At 37.5% G+C, this 19,482-nt stretch overlaps 2 protein-coding genes across 4 annotated transcripts in view; both read right to left on the bottom strand.

The window, feature by feature from the left end:
- Positions 1-194: 194 nt before the first annotated feature.
- trim47 (tripartite motif containing 47) lies at positions 195-6,384 on the bottom strand. The gene is made up of 8 exons (XM_043251179.1): positions 6,123-6,384; positions 5,615-5,832; positions 5,342-5,387; positions 3,753-3,848; positions 3,409-3,633; positions 2,660-2,682; positions 2,405-2,520; positions 195-2,164 (listed from the first exon to the last, which is right to left on the bottom strand). Exons 1-8 carry the CDS (start codon positions 6,306-6,308, stop codon positions 1,635-1,637), a joined length of 1,440 nt encoding a protein of 479 aa, XP_043107114.1. The 5' UTR covers positions 6,309-6,384; the 3' UTR covers positions 195-1,634.
- A 2,128-nt stretch (positions 6,385-8,512) lies between these two features.
- frem2a (FRAS1 related extracellular matrix 2a) overlaps positions 8,513-19,482 on the bottom strand; it is a 48,943-nt gene continuing 37,973 nt past the window's right edge. The window contains exons 12-25 of one of the 3 annotated variants that reach the window (XM_043251186.1): positions 19,327-19,457; positions 19,081-19,239; positions 17,766-18,069; positions 17,447-17,578; positions 16,204-16,535; positions 14,343-14,535; positions 13,122-13,226; positions 12,997-13,026; positions 12,781-12,908; positions 12,508-12,642; positions 11,801-11,927; positions 11,524-11,711; positions 10,779-10,925; positions 8,513-10,668 (exon numbers count right to left, since the gene is read on the bottom strand). In XM_043251186.1, coding sequence (XP_043107121.1) covers positions 10,162-10,668; positions 10,779-10,925; positions 11,524-11,711; positions 11,801-11,927; positions 12,508-12,642; positions 12,781-12,908; positions 12,997-13,026; positions 13,122-13,226; positions 14,343-14,535; positions 16,204-16,535; positions 17,447-17,578; positions 17,766-18,069; positions 19,081-19,239; positions 19,327-19,457 — 2,618 coding nt within the window. In that variant the 3' untranslated portion in view covers positions 8,513-10,161. Of the gene's footprint in view, positions 10,669-10,778; positions 10,926-11,523; positions 11,712-11,800; positions 11,928-12,507; positions 12,643-12,780; positions 12,909-12,996; positions 13,027-13,121; positions 13,227-14,342; positions 14,536-16,203; positions 16,536-17,446; positions 17,579-17,765; positions 18,070-19,080; positions 19,240-19,326; positions 19,458-19,482 lie in introns of those variants that run through there. The other 2 variants (XM_043251187.1, XM_043251188.1) reach the window with 2 other exon arrangements.

Below are 19,482 nucleotides of genomic sequence, written 5' to 3'. Positions count from 1 at the left end.
ATTATGTATAAATGCAAACACATGCATGTACATTTAAGGAAAATATGTTGTTTATATACTAAATATATTCATTTATAACAGAAAATATAAATGTATTAAAAAAAGAATATTCTAAATATATACTGTATGTATTTATAAATACAAATATCTGAAGTACTTCATGTAAAAAAAGGAATAAAACATTTTGAATGCGATTTATTGTTTGACAGCACTAATTTATATTTTAAAGATGGAACTTTTGCTGTTTAAAATACAAAATACTGAGGAAAAAAAATCGTTGTAATATTTTATTTTTAAAATTACTTACTGCAGAGAAAAACACGTAACACATCGCAGTGGTTTTTAATAACTCACACAAAAGTAAAATGTACTTGTGATGCCATCCAGCAGTTAGGTGATGCAACAGGTCTCTGTTACATCAAAAAAAAAAAAAAAAAAAAAGTCAATGTGTTCAAGCTGAACTCATTTCTTATGACAAAATAGACGGTGATTAATAAAGTACTATAAATGTTAAACTGAAACTTTCATAGCTGGGCAACACAAAGTGTTCATGTTCACAGCATATGTACAAAACATCTGGTTCTGGTCTGGCGTTTTCTTGGTCCTTTCTCAGCTCTAACAACATTTTGTACAAATGACCGCATTGATTCTAGTATATAAACTAGTTCTGTAAATACCGGCATGAACAACAAACCATCTGAGCGTGGTCAAAAGGTGCTGAAATGTCACTTTGTGCGTGTTTCGGTCCACACGGAAACAAAAAACCCCGAACATTTCCAGCATCTCTCTTTATCATCAGCCCATGAGACAGATTAGACTACCGCTAAAACAAAAGAGATTAAGATATTTGATATAATGGATTTGAAAATGACATTGAAATGATGTAACATGAACGGTACACAGCTTTCGAATGTACTCCTTTATAAAAATGAATCTCTACATAATTAAATGAACAGAAGGACGCTCCTCGCGGCACATCTGATCTACTTTGTCATATTCGAAGTTGCATAGCACCTATTGCAGTCTGAGCTATTACAAAATGTTGAACACGGAGCCTTATGTAACACTCTCATTACATTATGGGGTAATTTGTCTGACGAATACATCTTTTACAGATAAAACTGCCAAAAAGCATGTAAAAAAAAAAGAAAGCAATGTAACATGGGGGTAAAAGCGAATATATGCCATATAATGGAATACGTATCCGTTTATAAATAAGTCGAGGGTTCTCCGATTTTAAATGTTATTAAACATTAATCCATTTTTCACCTGATTCAATCATTATTTTCACCACTGATTGTACAAAAGACAACACTGAGGTCTAAGACATAAGACGACACAGAGCAGCTAAAGTCGACATTTGCGTAAAAACCTGCAATGCCTCTCTACCTGAATTTCAGTGGGGCTACATCATAACTCAAGAGCAAACGAAATTCAGTTCGCTCCTTCAGATTATGGTGTATCAAAGCTCTACGCAACTAGTAAATTCAGATCAACTGAATCCAAAACACCGGCAGAGCTTGAGAACAAACGTCCCTACATCCAGGAGGGAAAAATGCCCTGAAATGTTTACCAAAACACAAAAACAGGAGCATCTATCGTTACGTTTTCTTTGTTTGCGGACCGCTTCATTTTCAGTAGAAATGACATATTTGTAGTCGGCTGCCCGGGTCGTTTTTCCCTGGGCTGAAGAAGGGTGAGACGGGCTCGTCAAAGTATGTGACAAAGTTATAAATGCGTTTCATGGTGACCGCGTCGAAGAAAGTGACGTGGCCCCGGTCGTAATCTAAGAAGACGCCGACGCGAGGAGAGTTCCAGTAGTCCGCCACAGGCACGCGCGAGTCTTCCTCGTTGGCGTACAGCCGGTCTTGGAGACACAGGCTCCAGTAGCCAGCGGAGGGCGAGAGGTTTACGAAGCCTTTGCGGTTGCTGTACTCGGTGGTGACGCCCAGATACCAGACCCCCTTGTCCCGCACGTCCACCTCCCAGTAGTGCTGCCCGCTGGAATACTGGGCGGTAGCGAGCACCCCGAAGAAACGAGTGAACCGCTGCGGCATGTCGGGCTCCTGGGAGCGCACGCGGCCCTCCTCCACTTTGGTGTCGAAGTCGCTGATGGCCAGTGAGGGGTGAGCTGTGTCTAAATCCAGAGTCAGATTCTGAGGCACTGGGAAACGGAAGATCTGGTTAGCTGTTTAGCATGCAACTAAAAACTCACAACAAGGGGTACAAATGTGCTCACACTAGTGACATTTCGGCTCATTTTCGAAGGGGCCAAAAAAGGTCCGTTGTCAATAATATAGTGATGTATGAAGCTATTGTCTGTTGGTCAACGAGACTAATCTCAGATTGCTGCAGAAATTCTCCTGATAATGTGACCGCATCTTAATGCACCAACAGCACTTACTTGTGTGTAACACGTGCATCATCTTCTTCCACATGATGAGCTGAAAGGGGCCTGTGAACTCGGAGAAATCTGGTGGAGAGTTACAGGCCTGGACGCTGAGGTTTACGTGACAGGGGCTAAGGAAAAAAAACACATTATAAGACAAAAACTCAAAAACAAAACAAAACAGATTATTAGCAGGGCAGATATAATCATAGTTAACATGCTATAGAATTAAACATTTTAAAAAAATCAATAAAATACAGATTGGCATACCTTAAGTATGAATTACTGATACTCTGGAAAGGAAAAAAGGAAAATGTTAATAACAATAGTGTTATGTAAAGTCATATTAAGTCACAAAATTGTGAGAAGCAAAGCAGCAATAACAAGATGGCCACATATATGTAATGATATAATAACATTTATCCTTACAGATCTAGATATAACAACAATGATTATACCCTACAAGCAAAATCCTTCCAACTTCAAACGGCTTATAATAAACACATTATTATCATACTATAGATTACATTTTTGTGGACCCCAATATAGTTATTGTTCTTTGCGTACACATTTATACATGTAAATAAAAGAAAATGTCTTTTAAACTGTAAACTGATAACAATTATAGGTTGTTAAAATTTATAATTCAGATTTCCACAACTCATTTGATCATTTACTTATATAATATTTATTAATACAATTCATTACTCATTTAAACGTTTGTTCTGCATATTTTGCACCCATGTCAGTTCAGAAAATGTGGAAAATATCTCAAAAAATTGAAAAATCTGTCATTGATGATTTGCCCTCGTGTCGTTCCAAACCCTTAAGACCTTCATTCATCTTCAGAAAAACAAATGAAGACATTTCGTATAAAATCTTTCTGACCCTGCACAGACAGCAACGCAACTACCACAACCACCAAAAGCTACCAAGGACTAAATTCTTATATACATAATTAGAAGCATATATACACAAGAAAGTTTTAGTTTTATCTTCAGATTTGAGAAAATCTTCACCTCAAAGTTAGCGCTGTCACTTAGCTGGTTTTGAATTTCAGTGATGGCTTTGTCCACTTTGGCCGCTTCGCTCTCCACGCGCTTCAGGTTGGCGTCGATCAGCCCGATAGTGGCTTCCGCTTCCACCTCCAACCTTTCCAACAGATCATCCTTCTCATCCAGCAAAAACTGAACCAGGGCGCCAACATCTTCTTCGATCTTCTCCTTCAAAGCTTGCTTTTTGAGCTGTTGAGATAGAGATGTTTGAGATTCAGCATCAAGGCCACCTGGGGTTATATAACCAGCGATCTTTGAGCCATTTGTACGTATGCAAAGTCGGCATGGGAACACATCAGCTTTCCTACCTTGACATCGGTTTTGGCCTGCTCGTCTGTGCTCTTTACTCTCGTGCACATGGACTTCTGCCAGTTCAGCTTGATGAGTCTCAGCTTCAGCTCACTCTGCATATTAAAACAAGAGAGAAATCTTTCAACTTCAAGTTTTATTGCACAACATTTAAGCAAAGCACGTCCAACAGAAACGGTTCTAGAAAGGATCTTGACAGAATATATGGACCTTATTGCTGTCGCAGCACCAACAATGGCTGGAGTTTAAGATTGCGCACTTTAATAACCTTAGGAACGTGTCGCACAGTAGCTTTACATTTTATTGCGTTTATTAATTAGATTTGCTTTCTCATAACATTTCCCTGTTCACCCTGCACAAGAATATTCTTTCATTCTGATACTAACCTGTTGCTTTACACTCCTTCTAGTATTTAAACGTGTTTAACCTTGGGCTCTGAACAAGGACGACAAAAATAATCCAGAGGAACAGATAATTGTTGCGTGTGAAACGTGCCATACCTCGCACGTGTGGAAATTTCCAAAAGGGAATGAAGAATGATTTGCCCACCAACCCGTTTTAGACTGTCACTTAACTTTCCATTAAGAGTTTAAAATTGGAATTTAATTTAACAACACATATTAGCATGTATGTCAGGAATTATATAATCATGAAAATAAATTAAAAAAATGTAATTGCTACTTTATTAACTAAATTGTAATAGTATAATACATTTCAAATACACATATATACAAAATTATTATTTGTTTTTTTACAAAAAATTGAAGTGTACAATATTTAAATAATTGTAAAAATATTTATATTAAGAATTGTTTTTAAAATACAATTTAATAACCTCAATAATATAACATAAATATACTGAAAATGTATTTATTAAAAAAAAACAAAAACAAAAAAAACAGCTCTGCCCTCACAATGCACCTTAGATTCAAAGCTAATTAAAACTGCTAATGGTCAACATTTTTTCACCCATTAATTATTGTTTATTTAAATGAAATCCATCACATGTGTCTGTACTTTCATATCGCAATTACAATTATATAACTTTACTAGTATTATGTGTTTGTGTGCGTTCACAGTCTACAACTACCAAGAAAACACGAACACTTCACACACATTTGTGTATCGGCCCCCAGCAGCTGTTAGATGAGTAAAATTACCACCACAGCGCAAAAAGTACAGACATTTGTTCATTTCACACCTAGATCCAGAAAACGCTAGTCGTTGGGCACATATTATTTGATTTGAAATAATAAAAATAAAAATTCAGGACCGCAAACTACATAATCAAACAATGGCAACAAACACATTTTCAAGGCTATCTGGTAAGAAAAAAAAAAACCGCTTAACATGAGTGCTAAATGCCACATATACAGACAACACTGCAGTGACAGATAGTCACTCCTTGTTCCAGCCCCAAGGTTAGCAATAATGTCAATGGCTTCTGGTGCCAACTCCGGCATTTAAATCAAGATAACAGGAAGGAGGACAAGAAAGAAAGAAAAATAGACACTGCAAACAACTGACGGACAAAGGCTAAATCACATCAGTTATACAACAGACAAAACCAAGCATCCGTCAAACAAACCTTCATGTCTTCAACAACCTCGGGGACAGGAGCAACATCATGGTGTCTACAAAAACAATAAAATGGCATGTTGCTTTATTTCTAAAGCCATTTTAATCTAAAATAGCTACAGTTAAGTACATCTGGTCCTCAGACTGAGGTCAAAGCCTCAAAACCTACCGAGCCGCCCGTAGACAGCATTTTGAGCATATCAACCCAAAAAGGACGCCCGGGCAGGCAGCTCGCTAGGTTTTGAGCGAATAAGGGGAACATATTCGGTTCAGCGAGCCTCACCTGTGGGCTCTGGATTCCCGACACACCACGCAGATGGGCTTTCTGTCCGTGTGGCAGTACAGTTTGAGCTCCTCGTGGTGTCGCTCACATTTCCCGTCCATTTTCACGGGTTTTGAGGGTGCAGAGGGCCTACACGTCTTCAGATAGTCAAAGTCGCTCAGTTTATCCACCAAGTTCTTCACCAGGTAGTTCTTGGTGAAACTCATTTTCGCAAACACCTGCAAAAAAAGGACAAAGTCGCATGTGCGACGTAGAAAAGTATCGGTGCTGTATCGACAAAAGGCTCGTGCGGCGATTTGTATGTTATGGTACAATAAACGAGATCGGAGAAATCACACCTATTATTGTCAACACAGTAAAGTCCGGTCGTTATTTTAGACTGCCGGTTTAAGTCTTTGTACGTGATTTAGACGCGAATGTAACGTTACAGAAATCCGTTAAGTTCATTCAAGCAGCTGTAACTAAGCAACCCAGAATCTAGCAACGTTTTCCAAAACAAACCACGCACCATCCTGCACTCCGGACACTGGTAACCCACATCATCGCCTCCATTTTCCTCCCAGTGCATCAAAATGCACATGCGGCAAAAATTGTGGCCGCATTTTAAAATGACAGGGTCGTCGAAGTAATCGAGGCAAATAGAACAGACTAATTCCTTCTGAAGCTCTCCTCTCGAATCTCCGGCAGTGGCCATGTTTTCCTAAGCAACAGTGTAACTGCTTTACAGGGCCAGAAGTGATTCCAGACGGAAGAGAGAGAGCCCATTCTGGACCCACTTCCTGGTCCAGTCACGTGAGGGATTGTGGGGAAATTGATTGGTTACGATATTTAGCGTGCAGAAATATTTTCTCGAATCGGTTCATTCGAGAAGTTCGTTTCGAAGATTCCCACTTTCTTCCTTACGTCGGCGTTTTAGTGCCACCCTAAAGGTGCTATATGTATTGCTTTTTTCACCCGCCCCACTCAGACTTGACGCACAAGCAGGTTGCCAGCTTCCATGATTTAAATGAAATACGCTGGCTTTTCTGCCACATGGCAACCCGGGGTTCCGAAACACGATTGGTTAAACTGACAGTGGGCGGGTTTCACAAACCAAAACAAAAACTGACATTCCGGGCCAGAACGCACATTTTCAAATGAGAATAATTGCCTGTAACATTGTTTTTCAGATAAACGAGTATGTTACCTTAGCACGTTTCTTAAATATCTGCAAATATAGTATTTTTATGCTCTAGTACAGTTTTTTTTCTATGTACAGCAAAAAATCTAATATTACGAGATTAAGGGTGTGATATTTAGAGAAAATTCTAAACACTACGAGAATTAAGTCGAAATACTACGAGATTAAAGTCGAACTATTACAAGAATAAAATCAATACGTTTCAAGAATTTAAATCAGAAATTAAAGTTATATTTTGAGAGGTTATAGCGCATGCAAATAGCCTGGATTGACATAACCTTTTGTTGATATTGTGAGTGCGCACAAATCAAAGTAGGCCCTTTACAGTTTTGCATGATGTATTACTCTTATCTGTATCAGAGAAAACGACGGCGTGAGCTTTTTTTGTTTCCACTGAAAAAAATGCAAGTGATTGCGCCGGAGCCTCCGTGTCCTGCAGAGCGCATTTAGCTTCCTCTGATCTTTGTAAGATTTTGCATATTGTATATACGATAATAAAAATTTGAGAAGCACAATGATTCTTCAACTAAACCTGACCCAAATGCAGGGTTTAGAAACTGTGCTTGCTTTTCTGCTCAATTTAAGTGTTTTTGTGAACGTATACATAACAAATCTTTGTAAAATAACATTTAAGGTTAAGTTATATTTAATAAAGAGTATTGAAGCGTTAGGCTAATTATTGCAAAGAGTTACCCGCGCCTTTAATCCCACAAACAGTAGTTTATTGATATAAAAGTGAAAGAACATCAGATGGCATGGATAAAATAGTATAGCCTATTTTATAATGACAATAATATTGTAATCGTAAAAATGATTGTATCGCGTGCATCTTAAACTGAAGCGAATACAGCGATATGCCTATATGCCACACTAAAAAGCGTGAAAAAAATTTGCCCATAATATACATATATTATATATAAAACTGACAGATTTGAAAAATGATTCTTTGGGATATTCTTATATTAGGATATGACTTTAATCCTTCTTCTTGAAACATTTAGATTTTGTCGACCTAGTATTTCTAATGCAACTAATGCAAGCTAGCCTACATCACATTCATTCACTTCCTCAGAGAAATAAATCATCTCAGTGACAAATGCGAGATGTATAGCGCCGTTGAAAGACGAAGGAATGCAGGCATGATCTTGATGCGATCAGAGAAATACATTGGTAAAAAACAAAACAAAACAGTATGCCCGCGTGTGGCGCCTCCGACACCAGCAGCCGTCACAGAACTTAAACTGAAAAGCGCCAAATTGTAATCTCTTTCCCAACAGGATGGGATAAATGTAACCAGACATTTCTGAGTCTCCTGTGAGACAAAACAAGAATACACAGCATCCAGAGAGACAGTAACAGATGTAGCATGCTTTGAGTCTCCATCTTTTGAGGCGGCAAAAGACCACATTTCGAGTTTTAAGCCTGTGAGGAAAGAGACATCAACAGATGCTTTACTTTCAGTCTTCGTCCTGCGGGATAACAGATGCGGCACGTCCCGAGTCTCCATCTCAGAGAGCCTAATGCAGAAGCCTCTGGCCTGGAGAACCTTTCTTCAGGATTTTCCAGATTTTAGGACCCTTGGGTGCTCCAGGAGATCTGGTTCCTACAGTGCTTCACCTTCAAGTCTACCACAGCAAAGGTAGATATTTCACAGCTCCGAATTAACTACAATTACAATTGAGCATATTTTTAGCACAGTTATGAGACATTCAAAACTGTAAAGTCTCAAGACTTTGTTTATTTTGTGCTTCAAGGCCCAGTACATAAAATGCATTTAGCTTTGTAAATATTTAGGAGTGAACCATGTACAAAAAACACAATTATCTCACCATAAATACCATTTCAAACAAAGAGTGTTTCACTGTGCCCAAAATGTCGTGCTCATGTTTGTTAACCTCTGAACATGGAAACGATCCATTGATTTTATTGCATAGCACATTTTTTTTTAAATATTATCAGCCTGATGAGGAATATATTTGTCGGGAGGTGAGCTGGATTTGACAGCAGGATGCTGGTTTTTCACGGATGCGATGTAAACAGTGCGATGTGTCTAATGACGGTGAAGACAACTAAAATCAGTGTCAGTGCCCCCCCACCCCTAATAGACAGTCAAACACAAATGTGGAAATCTGAGGGATTTCTAATGTCACAGTTTTTCCCTTATTTTAAAACGACACTCTGAGAGAAGACTGCAATATTTAATACATGCCGTACTCATGAATACTAATGCTTAAATTATAGCAAGTAATAAAAACAGCAGCAACAAGATGATATTTGACAACATTTGACAGACTGAATGTAAATTGTGTGACAACAACTGTTTGACCGTGATATGAAATGCATTTTCAGCATTTCTCCATTAAAAGCTTGGCACTTGCTGTTAAAAACCAGCATATCTGTGAAACACTGAGCGATTGAGGAAAAGTCGTATCGTCCAAAAGACATCACATATCCCAAAATACAGTAGCTAATACTGTAATACAAGCAAATATTTAACACTTGAGATAAACAAAAGTAAACCACATAATACAGGTGTCAGTGTCGTGATCAGTTCGTTTGAATGCACCACATGACCCATAAGAAATGACTTAAACTTGAACTTACTTTTCCTTTTGGAATCTTTACAAACAATATTATCTTTCTTTCATCTGGTGTTACCCAGTGTTCAAAGTGACAGAGCCAATGAGATTGAGTTTTTTTTTTTAATCTTTCATATACTTTGTATGGGATGTGCTATGAAAAATTCTATTCACAACTAATTAAAAGAAAAAAAAACAACAAAGTTAGGGTAAAAAAAGAAACAACAACAACAATAATAATAATAATAATTCTGATGATTAAACAATAGGAATATTTTTTGAAAAAGACACTAAACTCTAATATTATTATTATAATAAAAATGTATTTTTAAAACTATTTTTAATAACTTTTATTATTACTATTATTCTATTTTTTATTTTAAATAAATTTACTTTGGAATTTATTGGAACTAAAATGCAACTAAATGAAATCTTGCTTCTATCATAAACCACTGTCATAAAATAATATTAAAATGCTTAAACCTCTAAGGATGAATTAAGTTTAGTTATTTCGCTCGTTCTTTATTTAGTTTTGTTAATTCGTGGGGAGGGCACTATTAGGACCACGGAGAACTGAACACTGGGTAAACCTCAACATTTCATTACTGAAGGAGGAAAAATAAACAACGTAAAATGTAATTTAAAATGATTTCTTTGGGCTGGTGATGAACTGGTTTGTGAGTTAAAACCTGTCAGAGGCACTTGTTTAAAACAAAGAAAATGAAACAAAATTGATCCCATGTATGACAAAGGAGAACAGTAGAGTCTCCAGATAGTCCATTAGTCCTTCAGACCTCTGAGCTGTCACCATTATCAAGGCTACTTCTAACTATAACAGGCTGCAGGCTGGACGACACGCTCGGGGCCTTTTTCACAGGCGTCCGCCTCGAGTGAACCATCAGCGCCAACACTATAACCACGAGGACGGTGAGAAGCAGTCCCACGACGGCTCCTGCCACAGTCACCTCGTCCCCCTCTGCACCTCGTCCGCTGAGCTCCCGCGGAGACAGTCCGTCTGCGAACAGCTCCTCTCCAGACGCAGAGTGCCGGCGGCTGCGGTCCAGAGCGATGTGCATGATGTTCGTTCCTCGGTTGTTCTCGGGTCCGATCTCCTCCGCCAGGACCGGGACTTCTCTGTTGGAGCGTCTGTAGCGACCTCTGGCCTCCGCTGGCACAAGGTCACCTGATGTTATTGAGTGGTACTCTGCGCTTCTTTTGCCAATGCCACGTCTGGCGTTGTCTTTTGAACGCACGGTGTAGATGGTGTGAATGAACCACTCTCTTCCTACTGCCACCTACAGACAAGAAGGATAATAGGACTTTGTAAGTCTGGTACAGGATGACAGAGATTTGAAGTACACAACTGTATATATTCATAACTCATAAATCAACAAAAAGATTAGACCTGGAAAAGAGGAGTAGAATCCAGCCTGAATCCATCAGATCCTGGCTGCTTCACTAGAGAGAGGGCAGAGGGGTCATCTACAGCTAGCAGGGCCTTGAAACTCACATCCCCAAAACTCTTGGCCTGAGTTTCTGGCTGGGCTTTGTCCTAGAGGAAAGGTGGAATCATGAGTCTTTTTTTCAAACAAATGTCACAGATTTATTTTAAACATCTTAAAGGAATAGTTCAACCAAAAGTGAAAATACTGCCATCATTTACTCACCCTCAAATACTTCCAAACCTGTAAGAATTTCTTTGTTCTGCTGAACACAAAAGATATTTTGAAAAAGGTTTGTGTTCGGCAGAGCAAAGAAATTCTTACAGGTTTGGAACTACTTGAGAGTGAGTAAATGATGACAGAATTTTTTTTTCCTTTATTAAAATAACATATTTTCACATACAACTTATTTAAATTGTATAATTTATAATGTATAATTTTATTTTAAAGACTTAATAAAATGATAGTATTATATTAGTATTTAGGAAATTTGTAATGTTTTACCATTATTTGGTGTCTTATTATATTTCTGTTTAGTTTTAGTTTATACTCATTTAATGTTTAATTTTAGTATTTCAAGTTTTTTTTTTTTTAGGTAGTTTTGTCAAGAATTCAGATTTTCTAATTGAAGCGTTTCATCTTATGTTTTTATTTTTTATTTTATTTTAAATGAATTAATTTTTAATTAGTTTCAGTTAACATACTCACAATAATTTTGAATCTGTACAGCAGAGATGGAGAGTCTGCAAGGCATCCAAACTCAGATTTGGCGGGGTTGTATTTAGGAACATATCCATCAGCGCCGGTGCACAGATACACCTTCTCAATGTTACAGTAGAAAGAACCACCCAAGTTCTGCACAGGGTCCACCATCACCCGTCCGTAGATTGTGTCACCTTGAAGAGATTTTTTATTTTTTTTACAGATTAATTAAATCATTTGTCTTATATTCTATCACACAGCCTCGTGTTCCAGTTAGACGTACCCTCAGAGAAAGCAGCGTCACTTTCTTGACCGAAGCCCATAGATCCATCCGACAACCACAACGCTTTCTTAGACAACAGAAACATCTGTGTGTTCAGACTGAACTCCACCGCCACAGGGTCACTCACCTACAGAAAGCAAACACAATAAGCTGCTTGAGAAAAATTGTAATCAAGATTGTACTTAAGTGTAAGTAGCTGTGTAACAGGCTCGGTCTGTTACACACACACACACATATATATATAATTACAAACTATTTGAACTTAGTTACATGGTAAGTACATTTTATTTCATGCAAGTACTAAACAGTACCTAATTGGCTATTTACTCTGTATTGCAACACCTTAAAATAAAGTGTTACCCTTTATTTATATTTTAAAATACATGCATCTAATTACATCTGTAGCTAATTTCTGTAATTATATTTTTATTTACACTGCTGACCTATCCCTTACACCTTAACCCACCTTTAATCTACCCATACTAGTAAACCTGTCTCTAACCTACCCATACAGCAGCAAAAGTGTTTCGCAATAAAATATGAACACAAAAAGTACATTTTACTTATTTTTTGATGCAAGTACATAGTAATTAGGGCCGCTTATAGTGGGCCCTTTTAAGTTAATATACATTTTTCTATTATTAATTATAATATCAACAGGTGGAAAGCACATTTGAAATAAAAAGCTTAGTATTTTACTAGTTTACCTGCTGAAAGCGGATATCAAGATCAAAAGTAACCGGCTCTCTAGGGTTGCAGACCGGAGGAACGGTGTACTCCACATTCATCGCTGCTGTACAAGGAATCAGCTTCACTGTGTATGCGCCTGAATAATCTCGGACCTGCAGGTCGCAGACACACAGTGATGTTAAACGAGTTTAGCGTCACACCAACTGGCCGAACACCGCCGAAACCGTTAATCACAAAAAGTACAGAAATGTTCTTAAAACCACAGAGTGGGGAAAGAGAGATGAGCTCACTGCAAAGTCTGAAATGAACATCCATTGCTGGACAGGCTGGCTGTAGGTCGGCTCAGTCCTAACCAGAGTGAGGTTAAAGGTCAAGCCTGGGTGGTCTTGGCTCATTACAATGGACTTCACAGGGGATACTGGGAAATCAGGTAAGAAGTTAATTTATTCAAAGCAAGGTATTTGTTCTATAAAGCATTTAAGAGAGATATGAAATGTAGATTTTACCTGCAGTCCTCTTACCCCTCAATTTAGCTGCTGGAAATAAAGCAAAAGTTACAAAAATTCATCTTTCCTTTCATAAGAAAAATAGTTCTTTTAATTATGTTGATATTAGAGATACCAAAACGAACCAGAGTGTGCTGCTACAAACAAGCCCCTGAAGCGAGCTTCTGTGCGGAAGTTCACCACAAGCCTCCCCTGCTCATTGATCCTCATGCTGGTTGGATATAAGGCTCCTGCAGAGAAAACATCTCCAACGTGGTTATCTTTTTATTTTAAATATTCTACGACTTCACACTTAAGGTTCCCATTTCCACATCCTGAACTAGTTTTGTAATCCTCTAAAGGTGACATCTGTATCCCAAGAATATATGTATTTGGCAGAAATGTGATCCATTTTGCTTTCCAGCCAAATATAAATAGCAATTGTACACATAAATAACACAAGCATATTGAAAACAGTATTTTACATTCATGGAAAGCATAGAAGCACTAATTGCCCTGATGCAAGTTTCATTAAACATTTATTACAGAATGGACAACAGAATTCAAAAATAGAGAAATTCTGGCCCAATTAACATCAACACTAATTTAAGAGACACAATATAATACTTAAAGCAGTAAAACTTTACAATAAAGTCCTATTTGTTAACACAAGTAAATGCATTATCTAACAGTAACCAACTAAAATATTTTGACTAAAGCATTTTTTAATCCTTGTTAAAAGGATTGTTCTCCCAAAAAGACTAATTTAGCTGTACAATGAATGATTATATTTTTACTAACTAACATTACAGCTATAGTTAATCCCAAAAATACTGTCATTAGTCATGGACAATTTTAATAATGTCCTTACTACCTTGCTGTCTTTACAAGGTCAGAAAGCTCTTGGATTTAATCAAAATATAATATAGTTTTCTGAAGATGAACAAAAGTCTTACAGGTTTGGAACAACATGAGGGTGACTAAAGACAGTATTTTTGGATTAACTATATAATTTTAGTTAGTAAAAACATAAACATTCATAGTTCATGTCAGTTCACAGTGCGTTAGTTAAAGTCAACGAATACAACTTTAGGTTAAAAAAAAGATACTAGTTTGTGTTATATGTTAAAATTAGCATAACATAGCCACATTAGCATAACATAGCTACATTAGCATAACATAGCTACATTAGCATAAATGCTGTCGAAGGTTCTGTATTAGTCCAATGTATTTAACTAATATTAACAAATAATACCTTAAGGTAAAGAGTTACCTTTAACTCTATCAGATTTTTTTTTTCAAGGCAGAACATATATCCTAATTAAGGAATCACCTATTTTATTTATTACAATTATTTCACAACTTGCCTTGAAGTTCTGCCTGTGGGGGGCTGCCGACTCCGTCCCTCCACAAGATGGCAGTGTCATACACAAAGGTGAGGCGCAGTTCAGAATGCAGGTCAAAGTGTTGCCAGCCTCCTGCCCCCACCGGGGAATGAAACACGTAAGAGACGTGGAGAGGAACCCGCAGGGTCACGTAAGACTGCACCAGGTTCAGCACCTTCCAAAAACACATGTACACGACATTTAAGATGAATAGCTACAAATCCTTCAAAAAGAACCAAAACAAGAAAGCCCGATTCTCCGCTAGAGGTTGCTATTAATCAGCACTGGCTGTTAGTCAAAGTAAAGTTCATCAATAAGCCAGGATGCATTTTGTCGGAGGAAGAGATTAGCTGTCTCAAAGCATAATCTGTTTTGATTGAATGAAACATTTGCTAATTTACATAGTCAATTATAATCAAAATACCAGGCTATAAAAATGTGGTCCTCGGTAATGAGGCCGGTCTGAACACCTGCCGGACTGGGTTTAATCAAGATGAGAAAAATCCCCATGAACATTGTCAAATTCCCATCCTGAGGGAGAGAAGATCCAGGCTTTTCATATTCAACCGGCTCCGTTCAATATCCTCAGCAGGATCCAAGCACGTCTTTTTAGATGAAGTGTTTTGAATTCATGTCTCGTTTTACGGAGCTATTGCAGACTTTAAGGCTTATTTTTGTAATAACATAGATCATTCAGACATTTAGATGCTAGATTAGGAAGGGGAGCCATTTAAGCAAGACCTCAAATTCTGAAATGAAATGAATGAATACAAAAGCTCAACGGGTTACGGTGAAGTCAATCTCCTCTTCTATTGAGAACAATGAGGAGTGTGGCACAAATAAAACCCGAAGAGAGCTACGGATTTCACTAAGTGCCGTGAATAATAATAGACGAAAACAAAGACAAAGTCCAAAAGAAATGAAGATGAGTGTTCAGGAAGAGCTGTTGAAGTTTAACTTAGGTGTTCTGTTTAAACATGTTCGCGCTTTCTTTATACATCTATAGTACGACTGGTACCAAAACACACACAATGAAGCAAATAAAAAGGAAATTATGGCTAAAAACCACCCCGCATTCTCATTTTCTGCTTAAATCAGATACTTTTCATTATACAGATTTTATTAATATTTATTTAAAATTAACATTTGCATAATTTGTGTAATAATATTGTGTAGCTCCTTGTGAATTTAACATCAGTTATGTGTTAAATTAGATTTAATATATATTTTTATAACATTTCTATTTAACTTAACTCTTTTTCTATTTGAATACATTTTAAATGCAACTTTCTTATAATGACAATGCTAAATATCACCATTACTCCAGTCTTCAGCATCACATGTTCCTTAAGAATGATTCTGATATGCTGATTGGCTATTCAAGAAATTGTATTATTTTTATGAAATGTCAAAAAAAGCTCTGTTACTTAATACTTTTTGTGGAAACTATGATACTTCTCTCCACCCAGGATTTGTTGAATTATCAAAAGAACCAAATTTACTAAAATAAAAATATTTGTAACATACATAGATGTGTTTGCAGTCACTTTGCCCGCCTGATGAATAATTCATATAATAATACATGATCCCCACTCTTGTAAACGACATAAGAGGGTAAAAAAAAAAAATTCAATTTGAATCATATTAACGCAACTTTGCTATGATCTAGCTAAAACTATAAATGACAAATGAGATAAACGAGGAATCAGAATATTTATTGTCTTCTCAAACCCAGGAATTCTTTTATGCGCGTTCTTTTAGCTCTAGGACAAGAACAGTTGCAATTTATGAAGCACTAATCATTAGAATTCAGAGGATTCTGAAAGCGGTGGCGACGTCTCACCTGCCCATCTGTTCCGATCGTTCCCCCGCAGTCTGTGAGCAGCTCAGACATGTCATAATAACTCACAAACTCCCACAGACAGGCCTCCAAGTTCAGGTTCCTGTAGAAGCGTAGAGTGCTCTGGCCTCTGAGGACGGGGCTGTACTGATACGGCAGAGTCTCTCCGACGCCCTCTATATTCCGGGTGGCCTTGGTTAGAAATCCATGGCGTGTGGACACCTCATTAAAGTCCAGCAGATTGGAGCACCTGTGGTTTCCCACGCGAGTGCCATCGGGGCTCAGAGTCAGCTCGAAATTGGACAGTGCTCGAGTGGAGACAACAGGGAGCATGCCTGGAGAGCGGCGCATAGAAAATGCACGACAATTAGCAAACTAAAATCACATCCACAATATGCTACTGCGAGCGTTAAAGAAAAACTGATCACGTTGTAGCAAATCTATACAGGCGGAGCTGGGGAAGGTGAAGGGATTCTGAAGTTTCTGAATGTTGAGCAGCGAGCTTATTGGCTACCAATACAAGAGAGAACCAGGGTCAGCTGTAACATGTGATAATGATGATAGAGCAAATGCGATTTGATATAGATTTTAACTCACTAATCTTCATCTTTTCACTAAAGCTACCATATGGTTTTAGAACTTTATGAACGTAGAGTATGAGTTATATGGGCTACCTTTTATTGCTTTTCCGTTTTGGGCAATCTTCAAGTATAACTTTTTGTGTTGCGCAAAAGCAAAAAAAGTCACAACATGAGGGTGAGTAAATGATGATAAAATATTCATTTTTATAATCGTTAAATTTCACGTTCTGCCTGCCGTAAAGATAGTGTATTGTGGGAGGGCTATAGAAACAAACAGGTTTTGATTGGCTAGGAAGATAAAATAAACGCAACCACATTTAGTCAAACGGCCTAGATTTCCGCCGTGAACTTTTCCCCAAAATACCTTAAAATATTTTGCACTATTTACTATTTTTCCCAGAAATCATTTTGATGGAAGACAAACATGATTTTGATGGAAAATGTTGTTGGCAAATGCGTGACATGACACTTCATGTTTATGCATCATTCAGACTTGGATTTAGGCTTTTGAAGAGAGCTGTAATGTTTAGTTTTGACAGCAAATAATGCATAAATCCTACAAGAATGTCAGCTTTTTTCCCAAGGGGATATGTGAGAGGGGTTTCTCTCAGAGGGGCTGAACTAAGCAAACAACCTGGCAGCCAAAGGGGAAATAATTCTCTCACCGTCTATGTGGGGCATGCTGACAGTAAGCTTGACGAGATTGGCATATTCAGGGTCTTCAGCGCCTGTATAACGCAGTTTGGCAGAAAAGGGCTCAGCACCTACTGTGCCCAATTTACGTGGCTGGCACATCCCTGCCCAGAAACATCAAAGACATGAAACATTACTTCAAGCATTATTACCACCTACTGACAGTCTAATTCCACATTGCAAATGGCACATTATAACCAGCAGCTCAGGAAGAGCATAATGTTCTTTGGTGCCGCAATACAAAGCAAAGCATTTTTATGATTCCACTTAATGTGATGGTTTCTGGCTCACCTTCTTCCATGCTAATAGACACAATGGGACTGCTCAGTTCCAGCCCCTCATCCCCGTTAGAATTCACTGCACGGGCCGCGCACTGCACTCTAGAACCCGCTTGGAAGTAAATGGAGTCTAGGGTGATCATCTTGGAGGAAGAAAAGAATGTATCAAAGTCAGCCTCTCTCATGGGGCTGGTGACGCCATCCGGACCACTGGGGGCGCTAATGAGCCATCGGTAACGGGTCAGTGTATCGTTGATGCGTTCGCTAATGCAGATGGAGCCTGTTTTGTCATAGTCGGGATATTTGGGATTGCAAGCCTGGACAAGTCAGAAATAAGCAAGGATAAGAAAGAAAATCTGACAATGAAAACAGCACATTTTATAATACAATTTACAAAAGGCCATATCTTGTAATACAAATGTTATTCAATAAAAAAAAAAATAGAATTATTAGATTTGTAGTATGCATTAAATTGATCAAAGGTAACAGTTAAGACATTTTTAATATTACAAAATGATTTTTCAAATGAATGCTGTTATTTTGAACTTGCAATAAATTACATTTTAAAATATATTAAAATAGAAAATAGTGTTATTATAAACTGCAATAATATTCTGCAATATCACTGGTTTTATTGTATTTTTGATCGATTGTTGATATTTCAAAAAAGCAATCCCAATTAAAAATAAACAGTGTAAATAATATATATAATAAACACTTTATTAAAGCCTTTATTTACTATGAATTTAAAGTTTAAATATATTAATTATGCCCTGTAATGAAATAAGTTATAATACATTATAATTCTTACCTATTCATTGTTACATGTTAAAAAAGCATGGAATGCATTACAATTATTTATGAAAAGATATAATGCATAATAGCATACATAAGTAATATAAGTAATATAATATAATATAATATAATCTATTTCTCAGTTTTACCATCACTGTTCTGTAATATCGTCACAGTGCTTCCACGTTACAAACTTCTGCACACAACAGATTTCTACTTAATCATTTATCACAGGAAGATTTGAAAGATTAAACATTGTTTGTGTTCCTTGCGCTCTTTCTCAAGTCCTAATGGTTTAAGTAAAGCACAATCACTGTGAAGCCTATAGTACTACATTTTTTACAGCTTACGATTTGAAAAATCATTATAATCTTACAATCTTTTTCATTCACTTGCGCTTCAAGGACCTATTAAAAACTTGATAAAAACGACCACATAATTAGCATTAAAAATGCATTTAAAATAAAATGTAAAATATAAATGTTGCCGGTCACAAGTAAGTTGGGCAACACTTTTTCTTCTCACAAACACACCGTGACGCAGACGACAGGGTATCCAGCGGGTGGGTGACCATTTTCTTTGGTTCTTCTGACGTCGTCGTAATGCAGCAGTGACACAACGTGAGGCAGCGAAGGGAACGTGACGTCAGCCATGCTGTTGGTCTCCTCTATGTACACTATGGCTTTAGTCACCTGCCAATATGAGAGATGCATATTTTCAATTTACATAAACAGTGTATTAAACTCCAGATATGTACATTCACAGGGAACATTTATCACCTGGATTTCAGCAACCATGTTCTCATCTGGTTTCAAATGGACAGTGAAGGCCTCTCTCATCTCTCTTACGCCATCAAACAAAACTTCCACTTCCACTACATGCTCGATCTCGCCAGCTTTAAACTCAACATCTGCGCGCGCACACAAAAATATATG

The sequence above is a fragment of the Puntigrus tetrazona genome, chromosome 10, assembly GCF_018831695.1.
Source record: "Puntigrus tetrazona isolate hp1 chromosome 10, ASM1883169v1, whole genome shotgun sequence".
NCBI lineage: Eukaryota > Metazoa > Chordata > Actinopteri > Cypriniformes > Cyprinidae > Puntigrus > Puntigrus tetrazona.
The sequence above is the reverse complement of the archived record's forward strand: the minus strand, read 5'-3'. Positions and strand labels throughout refer to the sequence as shown.